This window comes from Pezoporus wallicus, unplaced genomic scaffold (assembly GCF_028554395.1).
Source record: "Pezoporus wallicus isolate ANWC-B61680 ecotype Strahan unplaced genomic scaffold, APGP_CSIRO_Pwel_v1 contig_818, whole genome shotgun sequence".
In the NCBI taxonomy this organism is placed as follows: Eukaryota; Metazoa; Chordata; class Aves; order Psittaciformes; family Psittacidae; genus Pezoporus; species Pezoporus wallicus.
The window spans coordinates 144,090-166,762 of NW_026636248.1; the positions used below are offsets into that span (position 1 = coordinate 144,090).

Sequence of the window (22,673 nt, forward strand, 5' to 3'; positions counted from 1 at the left end):
AAGGAAGAATTATACTCTGCTTTGAGGAAAACCTTGAATGTATAGAAGTCAACTCAGCAATTGTAGAAATCCTATCAAATGCCTCCAGTTCAAGATTAGAGCTGTCATCTCTAAAGCGATCTTACCATAGGCATCTGCTACTGATCTCCAAGCCAAGACAAGGGAGCCAATGGAGCAATATTTGCATCACTTCAGCAAGCTTTGGGTCAACAGAAGCTGGTTCTTATGGGTGACTTCAACTACCCAGATATATGTCGGAAAAACAATACAGCAGCTCACATGTCATCTGTCAAGTTCCTGGAATGCATAGATGACTGCTCCTCATACAGGTGCCAACCAGGAATGAGGCACTTCTGGACTTCTTGCTACTCGCACACCAAGAAAAACTGCTTTGTAATAACAGTTAGTGATAGCCTTAGCTGTAACAATCACAATATTGTGGAGCTTGGTATCCATTATTGCTTGTCAAGCACACCTGGAATACTGTGCTCAGTTTTGGTCCCCACTATGCAAAAAAGATGTGGACAGGCTGGAGAGGGTCTAGAGAAGGGCCACAAAGGCGTTCAGAGGACTGGGAAGCCTGCTGTGTGAGGAGAGGCTAGGAGAGCTGGGTTAGCGCAGCCTTAAGAAAAGAAGGCTCAAGGAGAGACCTTTATCTACAAAGAAGATGAAGACTCCCTTTTTACAAGGTGTCACATGGAAAAGATGAGGGGTAAGGGGTACAAGATACTCTTGAAAAGACTGAAGTTGGACATAAGAGGAAAATTTTTCACAATGAGAACAATCAGACAGAGGAATAATGTACCCAGGGAAGTGGTGCATTCCCCAGTGTTAGACACTTTTAAGATTCATCTGGAGAGGGTGCTGGGAAATCTTGTCTAGACTGTGCTTTTACCAAGAAAGGTTGGACCAGGTGATCCTTGAAGTACCTTTCAACCTCCAATTCTCTGGTTCTATGATCACATTAAAAATCGGAAGTGTGTAGAATGTGTAAATCCTTAACAATAACAGCTTCTAACAAAGCAGTAGAAGCTTCTTCACTTTGAATATTATATTCAGTATTCCCTCTCCTCCAAAGATTAAATTGTGTTGATGCATTATTTGTTCCTCACTAGAAATTAATCATTCACAATGCAGAATGTGCCTACTGATACAATGCAGAGACAGGCAGAGCTACTTGAAGATAGTGCTAAAAGATCTGGTGTGGACATCTGCACAACACTGTATTGTCCAAAGGGAATCAGAGTACCATTGGTGCCATTCACACACAAGATATCTTTGTAGCCTAATAACAAGAGGAAAACAAAACAAAAAACAACCAAAAAACAAAAAAAACACCAAACCACAAAAAAAAAAACACAAATCCCCACAAAAACAAAACAAAATGAAACCAAAAATAAAATCAATAAAGCCAAAACCAGTTACCTGAAATAATTTTTTCTTTCTTGGAAAAGTTATTTCGATTTCTAGCATCCATAAGGTATCAAACACACCGCAAAAACATTATTCATATTTAAACAATACATATATGCATACATTGCACTCACTGGAGCACCTTATGTTAAACAATACTGTTTCTAAGGACGTGGAATGAAACTTCAAACTATCATAGACATAAGGCCACTTACACTTCCTTCTACTACTGGAGTTATCACACAGTTAAGTTCATAGTATGATCAAATACTACTTCATTGACAACCTATCTGTCCTCATATATTCCTCACAAGAAATAGTTAAAAACAATTTTCTATCAAATACTTCTCTTTTAAGCCACTTAGGCATTACATTATCTGCCTATTCACTGTGCAAGGCAATACAGCCATATAAAGCAGAGACAACTAAGCACCTAACAGTGTTGTAGAAGTTATTACAATGATAAAAATTATTTGGCAGAAGGCATAACTTGATATTTGCAAAGATCTCTCCTTTTCAAAGGGGAAAGGTTATAATGGCAACAATTTCACTGGCACGGCAATTAAAATGATGAAGTTCATCAAGAAAAGCTTTGTGTATGCATTTCATTAATAGCAGTGTTATAGTTTAACTTGGTGAAAGACAGCAAGCCATTGATCAGTGGTAGCACAACAGCCTCTTGCAATGAAGAAGAGTCAAGATGCTCCAGGAAACTGGAAAGTACGAAGAAGTTGCAGTGTGAGTTAAAGTCAGGAGGCAATCTAAATTACTGAATACAGTGCTTCATGAAACACCTGGGTTTGATCCAGACAAACACTTTCTAGGTTGTCAGACAAACGTTTTAATGTCTATTGAGTAAGACATATCAAATAACCAAATTAACCAGAAATAACAAAAATAGAACAAAAATGAAGATATAATTTGGTGGTGTTTTAAATCCTCTCCCCTAAAAATATATGTAACAAGGCACATTAGGAGAAATACGTTCAATTATTTTATTATTCAATTTGACTTAAACACCTGAAACCAGTTTTCTCATAATTTAAGACAATGGGGAGAAGTTTAAATTGCCTTTTACAGAAGTAATAATTTCATTGTCTGCTAAAGTGCAATGATTGTTATATGCCAAAAAGTATCAGCACAAAACAAAAGCCACAGACCAAAAAAAACCCAAAACCATGAAAAATACACTTTTTGAAGACATTAAAAAGGTATATATTCAGCCATTTTTTAAAGCAATTCAAAGACAAAAATAATACTGAAAAGATTTACAAACCCGTATGTCACCTTGTTCCCTGCAAAGACATAACTCTCTACATTTTCCAAAGATGACATATACTTTAAAAGAAAACAAATAATATTAACATCCTTAATACTTAAAAAACAACCAACCAAAAACAGTTCATGTGAAATGAAAAAAAAGGCAGACAGGCTAATTAATTATTAACATTTTGAAGCACTAGGCAATATGACTGGATTGCAAGTTATATTTTAACCATATTCTTTCAGTTTTGCAGTTGGTCCCAGTGGCTTCAACAGCCCTGAAAGTCTTTTTGACATCTTAACAACATCACTTTTCAGCAATTTACTCTTCCTGCCAGCATTAAAAAGTAACTGCTGAAAAGCATTCAGTTGAGGAAAGGTCTAAAAGACGCTTTATTCCTCACACAGAACTTTGTGTCCTTTAAATTTTGTGTTTCATAAATAATTAGTAATTAGACTTAAAATTTCTATTCACTCCAAAACATTCACATTTAAGACATTTCACATGCACAACACTACTGTCCCTTTTAGACTAGAAAAGCACAAACTCTACTGAAAACTAAGTATTTGAATGTTCCAGGTACCTTAATCTTTCCAAAGATACAAAGTGTTCAGAAACAAGGTAGTAAATACATTAGTGCTGCCCCACTTTAAAAAATTTTGGTGTATAGTAACTATTTTAAACTTAATACTTTTGTTCGGTAGAAAACCAGTAGGTCATATTTTTATCCCTTTCCATTTTCCTCATAGGTGTATTCTCTTAAAGTCTGTTATATTTGTGTGTTCTTTAAAGAATACATGTAGGGTTAAGAGTCCTACCAGTGCTTAAATAAATACAGGGAGCTTATTACTAGTAAGTAACCTTTCTCAAGCTTTCAGAAGGGCTGGTAACTATCTGTATGTTTAAGACAAAATAATTTCAAGGAAAGCATCAACTTAAAATTCGTTTGTGAATACACAACAGATTGTACTTAGTAACCCGCATACAGTCTCCTAAAACTACTGATTTCTAACAAGCTAAACCCATGAAGAAATTATGTGCTGAGCTTCAGAAAACTGCCATGAGCCCTTCTACACATAGTGCTAATTACATTGGTGCTAAAAGGGTTGCTAAAGCTGTCATTCTTAAGCCCCAAAAATTCATCTTTGAAACAGACCTAACAGTTGTTCAGTTGTTATGAATGCTGAAGAAGTTCGTTTTAAGAAAACTGAATCTTGCTGTTTCTCTGCACATTGCTTCAATTTTACTTTTTTTTTACCTTTTTGCCAAAGAGATTCTGCTTAATACAAAAGTCAGTTGCTATTTTACCTGAATTCAAGTGTATGCTCACAGCATCCTTCTACAACTACAACTTCAAAGCTTACGCAGCCAACAGTTAAGAATTAAACTCCAAATTTGGCATGTACAGAAATTTTCAGGAGCATCCCTTTATTTTATTACAACACTGTTAAGAACAATGATCCCATCACTCAGCATTAACCTGACTGGCAGCTATTCAAGGTGCTTTATGTCAACTTCGCACACAAGGATTGCACCTTGCCTATGACTGAGGCACGTTAAGGCGCAGTGCAGAAGTACAACAGTTCAGACACTAGAGGACAGTCTGCTCATTTGACTGAACCTCCAGCTTTGTAGTGCATGTTCCACATAGCTTCCTTTCTCTCGCACTAGATTCAAGTTCGCAAGCTGGTGAATCCATTTTCAGGAAGCTTCTCCTCAGATTAAGAATTTCTTTAAACTAGTTGATTTTTTCCCCTTCTACGTAAGTCTCAAAGCGTTGCAAGAATTCTTGAAAATGATATAATTAACGTCAGTACTGTCTGTCCAACACCAAAGACAAGAGCTTCTAAGGGAGCCATATTCTTTCCTGCTACTCTGTAAATTCCAGCCACTGCAGCACCTAAGAATCACAAGAAAAACAATGATCAAAACACAGTAAAATCCAAATATAACAAATTATTTACTATGTCTATGCATCAGCTAATTCTGGAACATTCGCAAGCTCTGTATTACTTCATTGCATTATAGAATTATTAGCCTTGCTCGTATTTTTCTAGCTATACAAGTCCATCAGGAATGATTTTCCCAACTGAACCAGATTAACTTTTACAATATCAGTTTGATTTAAAAATTAAATCTTGTCATTTCCCTGTAGACATCTTCAAAAGTTTGCCTGGGTTTGTTTTTGGCTTTTTGTTGGCTTTGTTTTTTGGTTGGCTTTGTTTTGAGGGTGGTTTTTGTTGTTTTGGGGAGGTTTTTTTTTTGTATGTGTTTTTTTGTCTGGGGTTTGGGTTTTTGGTTTTGTTTTTTTTTTTTTTTACATTTTTGCCTTCTGCTAATTTGAAATGTAAAAAATCCCCTAAAAACTGACTGAGTTTAAAGTGTAGTTTAATTGTGCTTGCATAGGCAGACAGGGAGAAGACAACAGTCAAACTGCTAGAGTCTACAAAATAACTGCAAACAATTACAAATTTCTTAGCGTCATTTAACATTTCAGTTGTATAACCTGGTCATAGTGTGCCAGTTTAGACTTAAAGTACCAAATTGTTAACAAGTATTTAGCAAATCATGCAAAATATGAAAAGTATCAAAGTATTGCATTGTTATCCATGAAAGTGTATGAGAGGATCTATGTGTATGTATCCATGAATATGATTGGTGAGCTTTCTCACCAATATGAAATGGCCAGGATAAACCAGAAACAAAATACTGTACTGTAAACAAATTCAGGTGCTACTAACTCCCCTCTACTTTTGCATACTGAATGTATCACATGTATTTGAAGAACGGAAGTCACAGGTACAGCTGTGATATCTTGGAACAAATGCAATCTTTGTATCAATCAGTCAAAACAATAACATGCTAATAACAAATAATATTTCCTGCTCAAACAACTTCTGACACTTAAGGATACTAAAATGTTCACTCAGAAAAGAAATACAGGCTTGTATACAGCTGTGTCCACAGGTAAAAATGCTACTGAATCTAAACCTCAAAAGTTCATGTAAAATGAAGCTTTTATTTAATAGTTTCTGAACTAGTGTTTTCTATACAGTGTTTGCTTTTCTTGCCTACAGAACAAACATTAAGTTTATCAATTTTTTCAGAATGATTTTTTTTTTTTTTGAAGACCAAACCCAAAATTTAATTATAGACTTTCAGTATATCTGGTCTCGGATGCTATCTAATCATAATTAAATGCTTCCAAAGATCACAGAGGCTTTTTCAGCCTCAAGCTGAAAAGCCACCACCATTCCTTTTAAATTATAGGCAAGAGTTAAAAAAAAGTTGGAATTTCCTTGTTTTTGCAAAGTCACTAACAGAAATAGTCAGCTGAAGTGATCAAAAACCCATTAGTGACATGGAAATACATGAAGTCTCAACAGATTTTCTGAAAGTACAATTTGTATCTGAGTCATCTGTTACTTAGAAAAAGTAACAACTCATATTTACAAATGTTTTAAGAAGAGTAGAATTCACTAGTTATTGTGGCTGTAACAGCATTAACAAACACTATCAGACAATTAAGTGAGCTTTGGATTTCATTTATTGATTTATGGTTGTGGATGGGTTGTGTGTTTTGTCGTGTGGTGTTGTGGTTTTTGTTTTGGGTTTGGTCTTGTTTTTAAAAACCCAAACCATATCCTATAAAGTCTATTTCGCCAGAAATATCTCACCAAAAGGGCAGCCTTATGGTATTTCACTCAGTTGCCTTGGATAAACCTTTCCATTTGTTCTGTGACTATCTGCTGTCAAAAATTGAAAGAGATCCTTCAGATTGAGCCTAGTACTGATATTAAAATTACTTGGGTGATTGAATTCTGAAAGTGAATTGAAATTGGCTAATTTGGGATACCAGAATTTGATGCTATAAGTTAATCAACAATGGAAATTTTTGGCTTCTTGAGAAAATATTGAGATATTCTGGAAAATAACAATAATAAAAACATTAAGAAGCGGTAGCTTAATAATTATGTATTTATACTCCTCAATTAACTGTGTGCAATACAGCCTGTAATGCATAACCCAGCACAATTGGTATAAAGCCAAAGTACAGTACAATAGGCCAATGAGGGAAATGAGAATTTGTCACAAAAAAGGAGTGTGCTTGCAGAAAGGACGAAGGACAGACCATTCTGGATAAAATAAAGATAAAATACCTGCCTCAAACTGCCTGACATTTATCTGATCTTGGTTGGGTTTGGGGGGTTTGGGGTTCTGTTATGTTTTGGGGTTTTTTTGGTTGGCTTTTTTTTGTTTTGTTTTGGGGAGGGGAGGGAAGGTCGGCAGTACCCCCTACTATTCAGTAAATTCTTTATAACTTTTTTGATAACATTAAGTTACATAATTTTTCAAAGCCTATGTCCTGGGCTCAGCAGTAGCAGTCATTTTTCTCCTTTTCTTAGTAGCTGGTGCAGTGCTGTGTTTCTGACTTTCCACCTGGGAACAACACTGGCAACACCGATGTTTTTAGTTTTTGCCAAGTAATGTTTACTCTGACCAAGGACTTTCTGAGCCTCATGCTCTGCCAGGGGGGAGGGGAAGCTGGGATGAAGCAGAGCCAGGACACCTGACCCAAGCTAGCCAAAGAGGTATTCCATACCACAGCACATCATGTCCAGTATATAAACTGGGGGCAGTTACCCCAAAGGGCTAGATCATTGCTCAGGTTGGGCTGGGTATTGGTCGGCGGGTGGTGAGCGGTTGTATTCTCTTCCCTTGTTATTTCCTTTATCATTATTATTATTGGTGGCAGCAGTAGCGGTTTGTGTTATACCTTAGTTACTGGACTGCTCTTATCTCAATCCATGGGAGTTACATTCTTTCGATTCCCCCCCCCATCCCTCCAGCAGCAGGGGGATGAAGTGGAGGGGGAGAGTGAGCGAGCGGCTGCGTGGTTCTGGGTTGCTCCCTGGGCTTAAACCACGACAGCCTAGAAAGCGAGGAGTTTGCTGCTCTGCTATATGCTCGTGAGAAGATCCCAAAAGGCCAGACAGTTTGAAAGCTCTACCTGAGCAACATTAAACTTGCACTACTTAATCATCTACACACTACATTCATTCACATACACAAATGATGCAGATGACTGGAAATACAAAATGCAAATTGAAGCCAGCTTGCTATTTTAGTTTCTTAAACACTGGTTCAGGCATAACTAAACAACTAGATATTTCAACCTGCATCCCAGTTTGCAACACAACATCTATTAAAAATCCTCTCTTTAATATTTTATCACCATAATTTGTCTCCAGAAGCTCCCCACAGAATTTCTTTCAGTATGAAGTAATTCGGTGCTGTCTAGAAATAAAAATACCTGAAAGTAAAAGTATTTGGCTCACCACGTTGCAAATGCTCTATACAAAATCTTTGGGAATATAATGAGTCTATAGTCTAAGCTAAGAAATTCAGGTGAATTTACACGTAAACAGTACTACTTATTTAATGTTTTGACCTTCAAAACAAGACACTAAACATACAACTGTGTTGCTCCTCTTTTTATGCATAGATAAAAGACATAAAGTACTTTAATTTTAATAACAGTGAACATAGACCTTTCCCACCACAGGCTTTCTTGGTCTTCCAGAAATCTTTGTTTGGATGTCCCAGCATCACATTTCCTGTTTTCAGTTCTTAAGAAATGCCCATGTATGACAGACCTTGTAACTGGGCCACTGCCATTTTAATCATAGCACAAAAATTGACATAACATGTAATGTAAGGCACTGAACTGGTTCCACCTCACCTTAGGGGAAAAAAAAAAAAGTAGAGTTGTACTGAACCATACTATGTTATGATGGACATTCTTCTAGGCTGACAAATATACAGCAATTAAAACAGCCTTTTGAGGAAAGTCTTAATGAAACTTTCAATGAAATTTGCATTTTTATTTAATCTTGAAAACCAACAGGCAAGAAGAAGGACTTTCAGTAGCAATAAGAAATAATCTGTCACAAATCACTTGTGTATATGAGTAAACTGAATTAATACCACTGCTCTGGTCACCTGGGCAGTACACAAAAATGGGAATGAAAGGCAGAACTATACAGACTATATGAGGATTCCTAGATTTACAGCTCCTTACTCTCAGAAGTCTTTCATCTTGTCAACCACACTGAAGATATTTGGGCTGAAACTACTTCTCAGATTACCACAGGCCCTGTTCAACCCATTTATTTTAATGTTGAGAACTCCTTATCAGCCTTCTTTCAGACAATAACTACTTATTTTCTTCCCCACAAACAGAAAACTCGCCATGCTCCTATTTGCTTGGGAAAGCTACTGTAGTCTGTAAGTTAGATAAGCTGGATATGATAAAGCCAAACTGTCCTACTGATCCTATGGCATTTATTTCAGTATTGATATGGATAATGAGTTTTCTTATGAAAGATGGGGAAAACAGTATCTGATATCAATAACCCTAGATGAAAACAGCTAAGCAGCATTTCCTCAAAACAATATCACTTGTGGTCCACATTTGATCAGGTGTAACATTTCTGCCTTTCACTATATAAAACACTTATACCAGTTATTAAACATTGCAGAAAGCACAAGTTTTAACTGCAGCTCTGTGAACTTTACTGTAGGCTGCTTTAACAGAAAAATGGTTAGCAGCTTATCTATGGATACAATAGCAAGAAATTAAAAAAAAATATTTAAAATGTATCTTAAGTGGTAGGCATTTGCCTAACACCATAAGAAATTCTGCAACAGATGGCCCTTGTTAAAGAACATTTTACCTTGAACACAGCACAGCTGGGGGGTATGAGTTGGAGGGGTCTAATGGCCTTCCTCTCTCTTTCCTCCCTACCCCAAATAAAGTAGAAAGTAACATTACGTCTAACCCAAGCCTGGAAAGTCCTTTCAAATTCATGAGCCAAGTGTAACTTCCCCAAGCAAATGGATTTTCTTAGCTGTAAATCACTACCTACATTGCACCTTTATTTCTTTTAAAACAGCTACATCCTATCCAGGTGCAATTTAAAAATCTCCAGCAGGCCCAATGAAACAAGCAGGAATTCAGCCTGGCAACCAATGGAATCAGGACCTCATTTTCTAAAGAAACTCTTAGCTTTAAGGGTACTAAGAGATGATCTTGATCAGAAATCTCTGACAAAAAAAAATAAAAATAAGTAAATAAATCTGCAACAGGTATAGTAGGACACGACCATTCTTCCTGGTCTCAAACAGATATTACATGCTGAGCATACACCTTCTGAATAGCTTGGTACCAAATGTGCAAAATCAAAGAGTAGGATGATTTCTGCACTCCCCTGACAATTTACAGTAATTACCTTTACACAACAGAAGAGCAATTCAGCTGTCATTATCATTAGGATAGCTATATACCTAAGGAAAAATCCTTAATAAACAATTAAATTACTAAAAATAAAATAAATAAAAAGTGGATTTGGGGTTTGGGGGGGGTTGTTTTTTGGTTTTTGGGGTTTTTTTTTGGAAGGGAGGTTGGGTTTTGTTGGGTTTTTTTGTTTGTTTTTTTTTAGGGCTTCCCCCCACCATTTAGAAATTGGATATAAAACAAGAAAGAAACACAAAACAAGAGGCAGACTTACTGGTTATCATTGCTCCTGTTACAGAGCCCAGAAATCCAATGCTGACCACAATGACAGAGATCAGTCTCCCCTGCCTATGCCTCTGCAGCATCACAAACATTAATACTCCCACAGCACCATGGACAAAGAGAGAGGAGAAGAGAGCCCAGAGGAAGACCCAGTACCACATCTCTGAAAGAAAGCAGTCAAATAAAGGGTTAATAGTTCATAGACAAGAAGTTTACAAGTAAGAAACTTTTAAACATTGTATACATCAACAACAAGAGAAAAGCAATACTATTTCCATCTTAAAAGGAATCAATGGGATAATATCAGCATATGCTCAAGACACCTTCCCCTTTTAGCAGTCTATCATAAAGCAGTAACTATTATGACCAAAAAATTATAAAAAAGGATTCTGGCACCATTTTAATCCAAATAATTAAAAGAAGTCCATCATTCTTTTAATTGTTAATTGCAATTTCTCACTAGGTATTGTAAGTACACCTGCAGAATGAAATATTCTCTAGAACAAAGACTGAATGAGGAAGAAAGGGAAGAATTATTTGGGTTGGTTGGTTTGTTTTTGTGGGCACTGTTTGTTTTAACAAGAGGCAACGTCAGGTAAAATGACATGAGAAAACCGAGATTAAAGACTTTGGTTTATCCACCCAGGAACCATAATAAGAGTGTTCCATCAAATTAGCTTCAAAGGCACAAATAAAAACACTACAATTTTAACAAGAAATTTTAACACATCTAACTCCTTGCTTCTAATTGCTTACCAGAGAACTTCATAGGGACAAGTAGTGACTACTATTTAAATTACTAAGCAAGGACAAGAGATCATGAGAATGTGTGGAGTACAAACATTTCTCTGAAGACTGTCAGACATGAACATTACCTTCAAAGAAAAGAGCGGGAACCATCAATGAAGCTACGTAAGAACTAAAGAATCATTCTCACTTGGTGGCAATTTTCTAAGACGCATTATAACTCAGAAGGGTGGGGAAATGCAACAAAAGAAGGGTTTGGGTTTTGCCAACTTAGCTACAGTAGGTATAGATCACCACAAAATTCACAAACTGGGGTACATTTTCCTGACTGACATAAGCCCAGAAAACTGTCATCAATTCAGATTTTTTTTTTCTGCAGTTCCCCCTTAAATATATATATACACACACATACACACAGCTTCCTTATAACAGCAGGATAGTTATAGATTATGCCTGATAATTATTGCAGCTTGATTTACATCAGTCATTTGACTGTCATATGACTCAACTGGATAATTTAAAAAATACTTAGCAGCTCAAAGAAAACGTACCATGAAAGGATACTGAGAAAGAATGGTTGCTACACAGTAACTGAAGTCCTTTTAGTCCAGTATCAATATTGTATGTATATACATAGTAGAGAGTTTTAAGATTTTTCATTTAGCAGTAGCTAACCCTTCCCCTTTCACACAGGCACAAAAGGCAGAACTATGTCATAGGACTTAAAAGTCCTCTAAATTATGGTAATCAAAAGGCTCTCTCAAGAGAGCAGCAAGAAGTATGGTAAAACTACATTCAATTAATACTTCAGCTGTATGATTATCGCAGCCTACATTCAGTAGCCAGTTATTCCGAAGCAAACGGCCAATACATAGACATGCTATGGGAAGGAGAAGCAATGCTGTTGATATTGTCTCTCGGCAAAAATGTCTGAGGGACAGTCCCAGGACACTGCACTTTTAGTCAGTTTCTCCTAAAAAGCCATTGCAGCTTTAAAGTTTCTAACAGAGCCAAGAAAGTCTGTTGGAATCTGATTCTGTCAGACACCATCATTCCCTGTAATTTCCACAGGCTTTACTAGGCACTGCATCAGCTTTTAGGAAATCATCCTTTGTGTTCACTGTCAATCCTCATCAGGTGGAAAAGACAACTGATTTCCAGTCTTAGGAAGACTGTAATTTTAGAAGAAGAGGAAAGATTATGGGAAGGCTAATTATTCCTGAGTAACTAAGAAACCAAAAATACTTACAAACCCTTGCACAACAAAATAGCTTCATTGAGAGTAACTATCTTTTGTCTTATTTACATTCCAAATAAAGCTCAAGAAACATTATCATCACCTCTCACTTTATATTTAGGGCAGGAGACATGGGAATGAAACAGCCCCAAATGTCCTGTTGGATAAAGAAATAAAAACATGAGGGTTTTGGTATGCGCTTTCTTCTCCTACTTCTTAAAAGGAACACAGACTGAATGCATTGAAAAGGAAATTAGGGAACATCCAGAAATATTCCTTGCTCCACACAAACGCAGCTGTAGCATTTAAATAAATCAGCGATAAACCACCACTTCAGAGAGGCTTAAATTTCCAAGTCAACAGCATTGTAACATCAGTGATGCAAGAAATACAGGTAGTGTTACACATACCTGCAATAACCCAGTACGTTCTTATTACAAATAGCCTACAGTTTTGCCAAACTGACTGTAGATGCTAAAAATTGTAGGTGTTCACTTCAGAAGAGTTGGAGTTAAATAGGGTGGATGGAGGAAACACCATGTCCAGGGATATAAGAGGGAGGAAGAGAAGAAACTTTGCTTATTTGGGAAAGAGACAGAAGAGTTAGGGATACAAGCCTATGACACACCTATCTGCAGAAGGCAGCCAGCGGGGTGGGAGACACAGCAAGCAGTGGAGTTAGCTGTCTTTATCCTGTAAAAGAGCAAATTAGAATCACTTCCAATTTGGGTTGGAAGAGACCTGAAAGACTGTCACCCCTACCATGGGCAGGGACACCTTCCACTAGACTAGGTTGCTCAAAGCCCCATGTTTCATTTGGAGGTGCTTTTTATTTGACAACTTCATCAAGACCATATGCTTTAGATTATCTATTCTCTACCAATTTACATACCTAAATTTGTTAAAAGAATGTGGCTGAAAAGCTTTCCTTTACAAAGTTACTAGACAAGGTATGAGCAGAGAGACTAGAAGGGGTTTTTCTGTCCTTCCCCTCCCCTCACACACATTCTTGCTAAAGAATCTATTCATCTACTGCAATAATAACTGGATTTTTTTTTTAAAGGAAAGGAAAAGTCTTCCTGGAAACAAAGCACAAATCTGCCACTCGATCTCATTATGGGAATTATTTTAGCATCTCCCCTTAGTACCAAGATACCTCTAATTTCCTAGAGATTCATTCCTGGTTTTTTAATTTTGAATGGTTATTAGCAATGAATAGACAACTTATACTGTTGCATCCTGATACAAAAAAAGAAAAAGCAATAATTACGCTACTCAAATATTCTGGGATGATAGCTTACCCAATCATCATGAGAGTAGCATTTCAAGATCTGGTATTACAGAAATTGAGAACTTGATCACACAAAGCTTCTTAACCCTTGATTTAGATCATATCTTTCTCTTACAACACTGGTTTTTCTAGTGAAAGACTCAATGGAACACAGCAACAAATCTTCCACAAACATACACAACATACAAGATCAGAGCCGTTTATAATCATAATTTATCAACCTTTCATCAGTCATCTTTTAATGTTAAAGTAGTGTTAAAAACCTGAAGGATCTGTAATTCAAAGACTCCTATCAATTGACTATTTCACATAAATGTTTCATGTTCTTCAGCTGCACACTACACATTTAGAAAGAGACTATATTCGCAATTCTTCTGAACCCAAGAATTTTCTTTATTTTCCTCAGTAGGTATCATACAATCACAGAATGGTTTGGGTTGGAAGTTACCTGAAAAAGCATCTAGTTCCAATCTCCCTGCCATGGCAGGGACACCTTCCACTAGACAGGATTACTCAAAACCCTACCCAACCTGGCCTCGAACACTGCCAGGGATGGGGCAGGCACAGCTTCTCTGGGAAACCTATTCCAGTGTTTCATCACCCTCACAGGGAAGAGCTTCCTAATAACTAATCTGTATCTCCCCTGTTTCAACCTAAAGCCATTCCCCCTTGTCCTATTGTAACATGCCCTTGTAAAAAGTCCCTCTCCACATTTCTTGTAGGCCCCCTTTAAGTACTGGAAGGCTAAGGTTTCTCCAGAGCTTTCTCTTCTCCGGGCTGAGCCACCCCAGTTATCTCAGTCTGTGTTCGTAGGAGATATGCTCCAGCCCTCTGTCCACCCTGGTGATCCTCCTCTCAACTCCACCAGGTCCATGTCCTTCTTACGCTGGGGACCCTATCGCTGGACACAGTACTTCAGGTAGGGTCTCACCAGAGCAGAGGGAGAATTGCCTCCCATGACCTGTTGGCCACTTTGTTAGGCCACACCACCTCGTGTCATCAAAGCATGATTAGTCCTAGAAGCTGAAATATGACAAATTGCTTTTGAGCACCTTCCCTAGGATGACTTTTCCTTCCTTTACTTTCTTATCCTCCTTTGTTTATTTTTTTTTTTTATGCCTAGTAGTTCAACACACTTGTTTATTTACTTCTGCTCATTAATTGGGCCAGTGATGAAGACAACCGAATAAGCTGTTTAACACGGATAAACAAGGTAGGGAGGACAGCCAATCTTTTAAGCGATCTAGATGCGGCCTCAAGCTCTGTAAACCTAGAGGACAACATAGTCATTCTTACCCTGACAGGTTGAGTGCAAAGAACTTTATGCAGAGGTATTTGAGTGGAAGAGTTTGAGAACCTGCGAAGTTCGGTACTGTCGAACCCCAGAACCATGATGAGAATGACTTTCAGAAAAGTGTGCTAGAGTCAGACTGAAAGAAGCAAAGAATGGGTTGGGAATAACACTGACAGATGCCACTGAGAAAAACAGAGAAAGAGAATGTAGATGCCTGAACACAAATGGTCAAGACTTCTGTTGCTGAAAAATAACCAAGTAGTTGAAAGATTCACAATAGCTGTAAGGAGGAGGAAGTGAGACTGAAGTGTCTTAAGAACATGCTGGTGCAACTATTTATGTTCTATATACTGATTGATACTTTCAGAGATATAAACTTATTTATATGATCACTGCTACCTTGATTAAAAAAACACACTATCAAATTTCAGTCCTTGTGTAACTATACTCATTAGCTGGCTCACATATGGAGTATTTTGCTAGTACGGTAATAATGATTTAGCTTCACCTGGTAGAAAGCTCCAAATACCAACCTAGCCTCAGTTTATTTAGTCATGCCCTCATATAGCTACCTTAAAGACACATGAAAAGAATAACATTTTTCAAAACCCTCCCAACTTTCTTTGCTTGATCCCAAAAGTCTCAGAGCTTACTGTCAGTGTAAACAAATTACTTTAAATAGCTAAACCACAACTTATTTTTATTAAACCCCACAGCTCTCCAAGAAATACAGAGAACTAGGAAACTGAGTATTTACTAGCTTACAAGCACAGTGACATCCAATCTATCACACAGATGCCATAGCTTCTCTAAGCAGGACAACAGAGATCCATTTTTCAGGTTTCCTTAAAATTCTTAGCACTTAATCACTAAACCTTAAATCTTTTCAGTTTATGTTCCTTGCCATTGGCTTGACTTGGGTGAGGACTTTTTTCTATGAGAAAAGCTGCACAGCTCAAATAACTTGTAATTCATGCCCTATTACTCCAGTTTTAGAGTACTTCTTTGTTAATTTCAGTATTTACACCTATAAAACACATCATACATACATACATTATGCTTATGTACTATAGTGTACTGGGCTTGCACAGCAAGGCTTGGGGGTGGGGGAGTGGGTGTGGTGTGTGCAGAGCTCTGAGACCCTTCCCCTGTGTCCAGCAGAGTCAATGCCAGAGTCAAGGCCAGACCTGCCCCTGACCAAAGCCAAACCCAGTGGTAGTACCTCTGGGATAACATACTTAAGAGGGAGAAAAGTTTTTGCACATGCGCAATTGCAGCCAGAGAAGGGAGTAAGAATACATGAGAGAAATGGCTTTGCAGACACCAGGGTAAGCGAAGGAGGACAGGAGGAAGTACTCCAGCTGCCAGAGCAGATTCCCCTGTAATGCATGGTAGACCGTGGTAAGGCAAGCTGTGCCCCTGCAGCCCATGGAGGTCCATGGTGGAACAGATCCACCTGCAGCCCATGGAGGACCTCACACTGGAGCAGGGGGATGGCTGAAGGTGGCTGTTACCCTGTGGGAAGCCTGCACTGAAGCAGGCTCTTCGCAGGACCTGTGGCCCCATGGAGAGAAGAGCCCATGCTGGAACAGGTTTACTGGCAGGATGTGTGATCCCACAGGGGACCCACACTGGAGCAGCTTGTTCTTGAAGGACTGCACCTCATAAAAGGGACCCAGATTGGAGCAGTTCACAAAGACCTGCAGCCACTGGGATAGATTCACATTGGAGAAATCTGTGAAGAACTATCTCCTGTAGTAGGGACCCCATGCTGGAGCAGAAGAGTGTGAGGAGTTCTCCCACTGAGGAGAAAGCAGCAGCAAAGACAACATGCGATGAAATGACCACAATCCCCATTCCCTATCCCCCTGCACTGCTGCAGGGGGTGGAGAAGGAAGTGAAGAAATCAGGAGTAAAGTTAAGCCTGGGAAGAAGGGATGGCTGTGTGTTGCAACATTTGCATTTATTTTCTCATTATCCTACTCTGATTTGATTGGCAACAAATTACACTAATTTTTTCCAAGTGGAGTCTGGTTTGCCCATGATGGTAATTGGTGAGCAATCTCTCCCTGTCTTTATCTCAACCCATGGGCCTCTTGTTATATTTTCTCTCCTGTCCTGCTGAGGAGGGAGAGTGATGGCAGCTTTGGTGGGCACCTGTTGTCCAGCCAGCATCAACTACATATGTATACACACATTATGTATATATTAATGTAGGCACACACAACCTTAAAGACCAGAAAAAAAATCTTTAAAACATGCTACAGTTTAGAATAGCATTCTTATCACATCCATCTTATCAACACTTTAAGTTGCACTCTATCAACACTTTCACTTTGGGCAAATAAAAATGCAAAGTCAACACACAAAGTATATAAATGCTAATATTTTTAAACATTATCTATATAAATGGATGCACTGTCCTATTGCCACTCAGCTTCAGTAAACATGGAGTATATCCTTAGTACTTAAACTTCAGCACCTTTCTTTTCCTTTAGCTTGTTTTGCCAAATGAATAATGATTGCCTTTCACAAATCAAGACTGATTACTCCAGAAGACAGTATCTCTCTTGAGATTCTAATCTACGTGGCTAACAGTGGTAGGCTGGGTATAGTTAAGTGGAGCAATAAATATCTATGCTGGGAATACAGAGATATAAATTTAAGTCAGTAAGGCAACACATTGAAATTTGAACTAAGAATCTGTACAATGTTGTATTCCTGTAGCCTTAGAAACTCAAAGCACTCAGATGGAAGTGACAGTATATTACACCTGCAGATGTAACTCGGCTTTTTACATACTACAGTATTTTCTTCATCACTGGGACCTTTCCTTAATTATTGTGCTAACTGGTATTTTCCAAGTTAACAGGCCTACACAGTCAAGTTGTTGTTCAGAGATACTAACATGCTTGCTGCACTTGAATGGAAGAGAAGCATTTGCTAAAGAGCCATGAAATTATAAGTTACAGACTAATCCTCTCAAGTTACAGGACAGGGGACCAAGACATAATCTGGACAACTGGTGACGAATACAGGATGGAGTTTTAAAAAAAAAAATCCAAACAAAAACCACAACAGGTAAGGAGCATCTTCTGTGCAAAACCCATAATCTCTTATAAATGTACTTCCAACAAATTCAAGACTAATTACTGTCCAGCACTTGAAAACTATAGACCTTTTTATTTTGAAGTATATAAAAACAGTTTGTGGTCTTGAGCTCGTCACCTTAGGACTCTGGGGTGGAGGTAGGAGGAGAAAGATGTCTCTGCCTTTAGAAGTTATACACTACAACACAAGGTTGTTGGTTTTATTTTGTTGTTCCTGGAGGTTTTATTTGTTTGGGTTTTGATGATGGTGGTGTTGGTTTATTTTTTCTCCATGAACTCCTTTGCACAGTAGTGGCACAGAGTAAACAACATTGTCTTCCCACCCCCTCAGTGGCTAATATAAAACTTGCTCAGACCAGAAGCTTACAGCTTTGGAACATACAATTGCTAGACATAAACAAAATATCTACATCATTTATAAGAAGAGTAGAAATATTACCAAGCTCTTTATTAAATAATATATATTTATATATATTAAGGCTACTTCCTTAAATAATATCTATTTATATAATGGGCACTCAAATTAGGATTATTTTTATTTGTTTCAGAGTCAGTGATTATCTGACTTGCTCTAGTAAACCCTAATCTACTTCCAGCTCTAAAGCACAACCAACTCATGTGAAAGGGCCGTTCCTGGGATTTGCTGGAAAAGGTAAAATAGGACAAGGTAAAAGCCACCTCACACAGTTACTAGAGCCTTACCTGCACCTCTCAAGTGAGGGCAGGAAGATATGAGCAAAGTACCTCATGCTAGTGGCCTAGGTTCAGCTACAAAAAAAACAGTGCTTGCAGCTTTAACTGTCACAGGGTGTGATGTGTATGAGGGAGGAATTAAACTGCTTGTGGATATTTTGTGCTCTGAGAGACTGGATTTCTTTTCTATGTTGAACCTGAATCAGCTACTTGGTATGAAAATAATGGTCAACATCCCCTTGAAAAACACCACCAAAATTAAACTATTAATGTTTGAAGCAATTCCTGGTTTAGGTTGGAGTTCCTATTGGGTTCCCATTGAAAGTCTTGGGAAATAAGCATTTTTTAATGCTTCTGCATATTTGTAAAATTTTATCAGGAACATAATCAACATTAGTTACCTAAATTTTCACTTGTGTAGCTTAAAAGCTATATCCAGACCACAACTTGAAGTCCAAAACCAAAGACAAAGCATTCTTAAATATTCATGGAACACTATACATTTATGAATGCCTTTTCCCAGTACTGAGATGCAAAAGGGAATGAATCGAGTAGTCAAACAAGTCAAACTCATTCACACAACTATTTTCTTAGCATGGAAAACCAGAATTTCAGTTTCTGAACTGTTTACTTTGGTAAGTATTTTAGAAAGAGTTTCTATAAGTTTAACAGCCATTTGTTAATATAAATTATTATATTAAAAATCTCATAAGACAGAATCAGTAACAGCTATTAACTGTCAACAGTCCATAAGAACATTCAGCAGAACAGTTTATGGCTGTAAGGATAGCCTGCATTTAAGCACCAATTCAGAAACTGTAGTATAACTACAACTGACACTCTCCAGAAATACTGCAATGTGTAATTATTTTTCATGTTCGTTAAACAAGAAAAATATATTCTACATCAAAAATACCTTGTGCAACCCCTTATTATATTGCAAAAGCACCGAGAAAAAACTGCCTTGCTTGCTTAACAGCACTGAATTTCATAAATGCCTACATTGCATAATGCTCTAATAAAAGAATTTTTATAGAGGATGTCTGGCACAAAGAAAAGTTAAATCCATTGTGAACTTTTTCCTTTAAGAGTACAAGATGTATTTTTATGAAAATTATGCAAAAATAACTACCCAGAAAATGAGTTGCATCAGTGTGCCACCACTCCAAAACCTGGAGGCAGACATCTTAAAAAGTTCATAGATTAGATAAAGAATAAATCTGTGTAACGTCTTTATTAAATTAAAAAGTATCCTGAAATTTAAAAGAACAAGAAAGATAAAGCCTAAGATGGTCGCTTTACTACAGCTTGAACTTCAGCTCCACCTCTATTTTCATCATACTTCTTCCACCTTTAATAGATTGAAAGAATAATCAATCATTGCTATAGAGGGAGAAAAAAAGATGGCATGATACTCTTTCGTAAATATTAGAATAGGTTCACAAATATTTCAATCATATCCCCTTACTCAACATTTTCCACTAATCTGTCACCATCTAATATACTCCTATACCAGATAGAAGGAATACACTCAGTAACATCTCTGCTATTGACACCAAATCCCTGCTTATTCAGGGCTGGAAGCTTATGCTTTTCTTCACCTCTAGACAGAAGAGTGAAGATACACCTCTCCACTTTATGCCCTGGGTCTCACAGTGGTCCACACCCATTTTTAAGCAGGAGGTTGAACAGGGAAAGTTCTTGCTAAAGCTCTCCTTTTCCTAACGGAGGATGAAGATCTGACCCTTTTGGTGGGTAGAATTTCTTCAGAACAGCTCAGTCTTTCAGAATCTCTGTTGTTTAAGATTGTCCCCATTTGTCAGGGGACATCTGCCACCTCATTAACTCTCACAGGTCCCATTGTATAGGGCTATACTCGGGGTGGGAGGCGGAAGTCCCCAATTCTCACATTCATTTCTCTGTGGGTGGGGGCTCTTTTTATCGCTTTCTGTCAAACGCCAATAAGCATAAATCCACCAAAAAAACCCAAACAGCCAGACAAGCAAAACCACTCCCCCAGATATACTCCAGCTTTCCATACACATTTATACATTCACACGTGCTTTCTACAACTCTTTACTCACACAGAGGTACCCACCAACTCACTCATATGCACATACCCTATGCCATTAGCTTTTTGATATATACACACACACAAAAGTGTGTGAGCACACTGACATCCTTAACCCTTTACTCCAGCAGGCAGACCAGGCACCGGGCACACACACCATCCTCCCACACATTAACACACAGCTCTCTCTCGTCTCCCTGGACATACCAGCGCCAAACCCATCCCGTCCAAGAAAACACACACCATGTACATGCTCACAAATAGGCATGTATGCACACACACGTATCCACGCACACAACCACCGCCCAACCCTTCTCCTAACACACGGAGACCACCGCCAACCCCACACACTGGTCCCACGCCCTCCATTGTATGCCACGGGGCTCGCCCTCCCCTCCGCTCCCCAACCCCTCGCCCCACCCTGCACCCCCGCACCCCGTTACCGGTGAGGTGGCGGAGGACGGTGCCATGAGCCCATAGACTCAGCACTTGCTGCACAGACAGATTGATCATGGAGTTGTCCCCCGCTTCCACCTTCATCGTGGCGGGTGGTCCAGCGGCCTCTCCTCCGCCGCTCCTCAGCCCGGGGAGACGGGTGGCCTGACGACACGGATGCCGGACACCTCTCGCCACCGGACCGCGGGGCGGGAGAGCTGCGGCGGCGAGCAAGAGAGCAGGGAGGCGGCGAAGAAGACTCCGTACAGCGGGGGAGACATCGAGGACGTAGAGGGGAGATGGCGGCTTGTGGGGGAAGCCGAGAGATCGGTCCGGCCGCCAGGGCTTCCACAGTGTTCAGGGTCCGGGCAGGGCGGCCCCGAGGTGCGAGCCGATAGCGGGGACGTGCGACGAGGCCCGAGCGGACCCCATCGCCGCTTCCTCCTCCATCAGTAGCGGCCGCCTCCCTAGCGGCATCGCCCCAGACACCGGCATCACCTGCGGAGGGGAGGGGCAGGACGGCCGCGGCTCCCAGCACCAGACGCCAGCTGCGGCCGTAGAGGAGGCAGTGGGAGGGGAGACGCGGGCGGCCCCGCGCAGGCGCAGCGAGAGGACCCGGCGGCGGGCGTGGGCGCCGCGGCTCCCGGGAGTGCGTATAAGGGGCAGGGTCCCGGTGACCGTTAAGTAGCGCACGAGCTGCGCGCTTCACCCTGATTGGCTCTCGACATAGGGACGGGCTCGAGCCGGCCTCGCCATTGGCTGGTGGTGGGACACGCTCACCTGCCGGTAGGGCCCGCCCCGCACCAGGGTGCCGGGATCGGCTTCGGGTTTTCCACGCAACGTTAAGAAGCGGTGCTCCGCGGAGCGCGGACGTTAGTATCTCCGGGACGGCGGGGCCCGAGGCTCCGCGGCTCAGGAGGCGACGAGCTGAGGGAAACGAAACAGGACGGGACGGGGAAGTTAAGCACGCTTAGGTGTATTTTTATGCCCTGGGAAAGCCGGAGCTGCCTGAGCTCGGACGGCAGCCGGTGTGCAGCAGAGGGGCTGTCATCGTGAGGGAGCGGCCCGGCAACACCGCGCAGCGTTCCTGTCCGTTACTTTGAACCCGAGAGCTCTGCAGGCAGCGCAGCCCTAGAGTGAAGCCCTCAAAAGCTAGAAAACATGAGAAATCCCATCGAGTCTTAATTCTGTAACCGTGCTTTAGGTAGTTGCTTTGCTATGTATAGTAATAATAATTAAAAAAAAAAAAACAGTCTTCAAGCTGGACGCTGCCTCTTTTAAAGCACATGGTGCACAGTGCTCACTGATTTAAAAGCCAGCAGTCTCCCCCTCCTATTCTTAAATATGTATCCCTAGGCCATATTTAGTGCATGCATTTCCTCACTGTCCTGTCTTCAGCAGTGCTTGCTATAGTACTTCACAAGCATCATTTTATGTCAACATTCTTTGATGTAAGGAGTTAGAAAGGTAAAGTAATTCACATGGTAATTTGTATTTTACAGATGAAGAGCCAATGACAGATAAATCAGCTAGTTTTCT

The 22,673-nt window shown here is 39.6% G+C and overlaps 1 protein-coding gene across 5 annotated transcripts; it reads right to left on the bottom strand.

Annotated features, from left to right (window-relative positions):
• Positions 1 to 1,536: 1,536 nt before the first annotated feature.
• Positions 1,537 to 21,401, bottom strand: TMEM170B (transmembrane protein 170B). Of its 5 annotated transcripts, XM_057399249.1 has the most exons (4): positions 21,143 to 21,401; positions 10,249 to 10,419; positions 6,355 to 6,426; positions 4,441 to 4,577 (listed from the first exon to the last, which is right to left on the bottom strand). In XM_057399249.1, the coding sequence occupies exons 1-3, from the start codon at positions 21,237 to 21,239 to the stop codon at positions 6,368 to 6,370; spliced, it is 327 nt and encodes a 108-aa protein (XP_057255232.1). In that variant the 5' UTR covers positions 21,240 to 21,401; the 3' UTR covers positions 4,441 to 4,577; positions 6,355 to 6,367. The 5 variants fall into 5 exon arrangements, with proteins under 5 accessions (XP_057255234.1, XP_057255231.1, XP_057255232.1 ...); XM_057399251.1 differs by lacking the exons at positions 4,441 to 4,577; positions 6,355 to 6,426 and adding an exon at positions 1,537 to 2,126; XM_057399248.1 differs by lacking the exon at positions 6,355 to 6,426 and having other exon boundaries at positions 4,089 to 4,577.
• Positions 21,402 to 22,673: the final 1,272 nt, after the last annotated feature.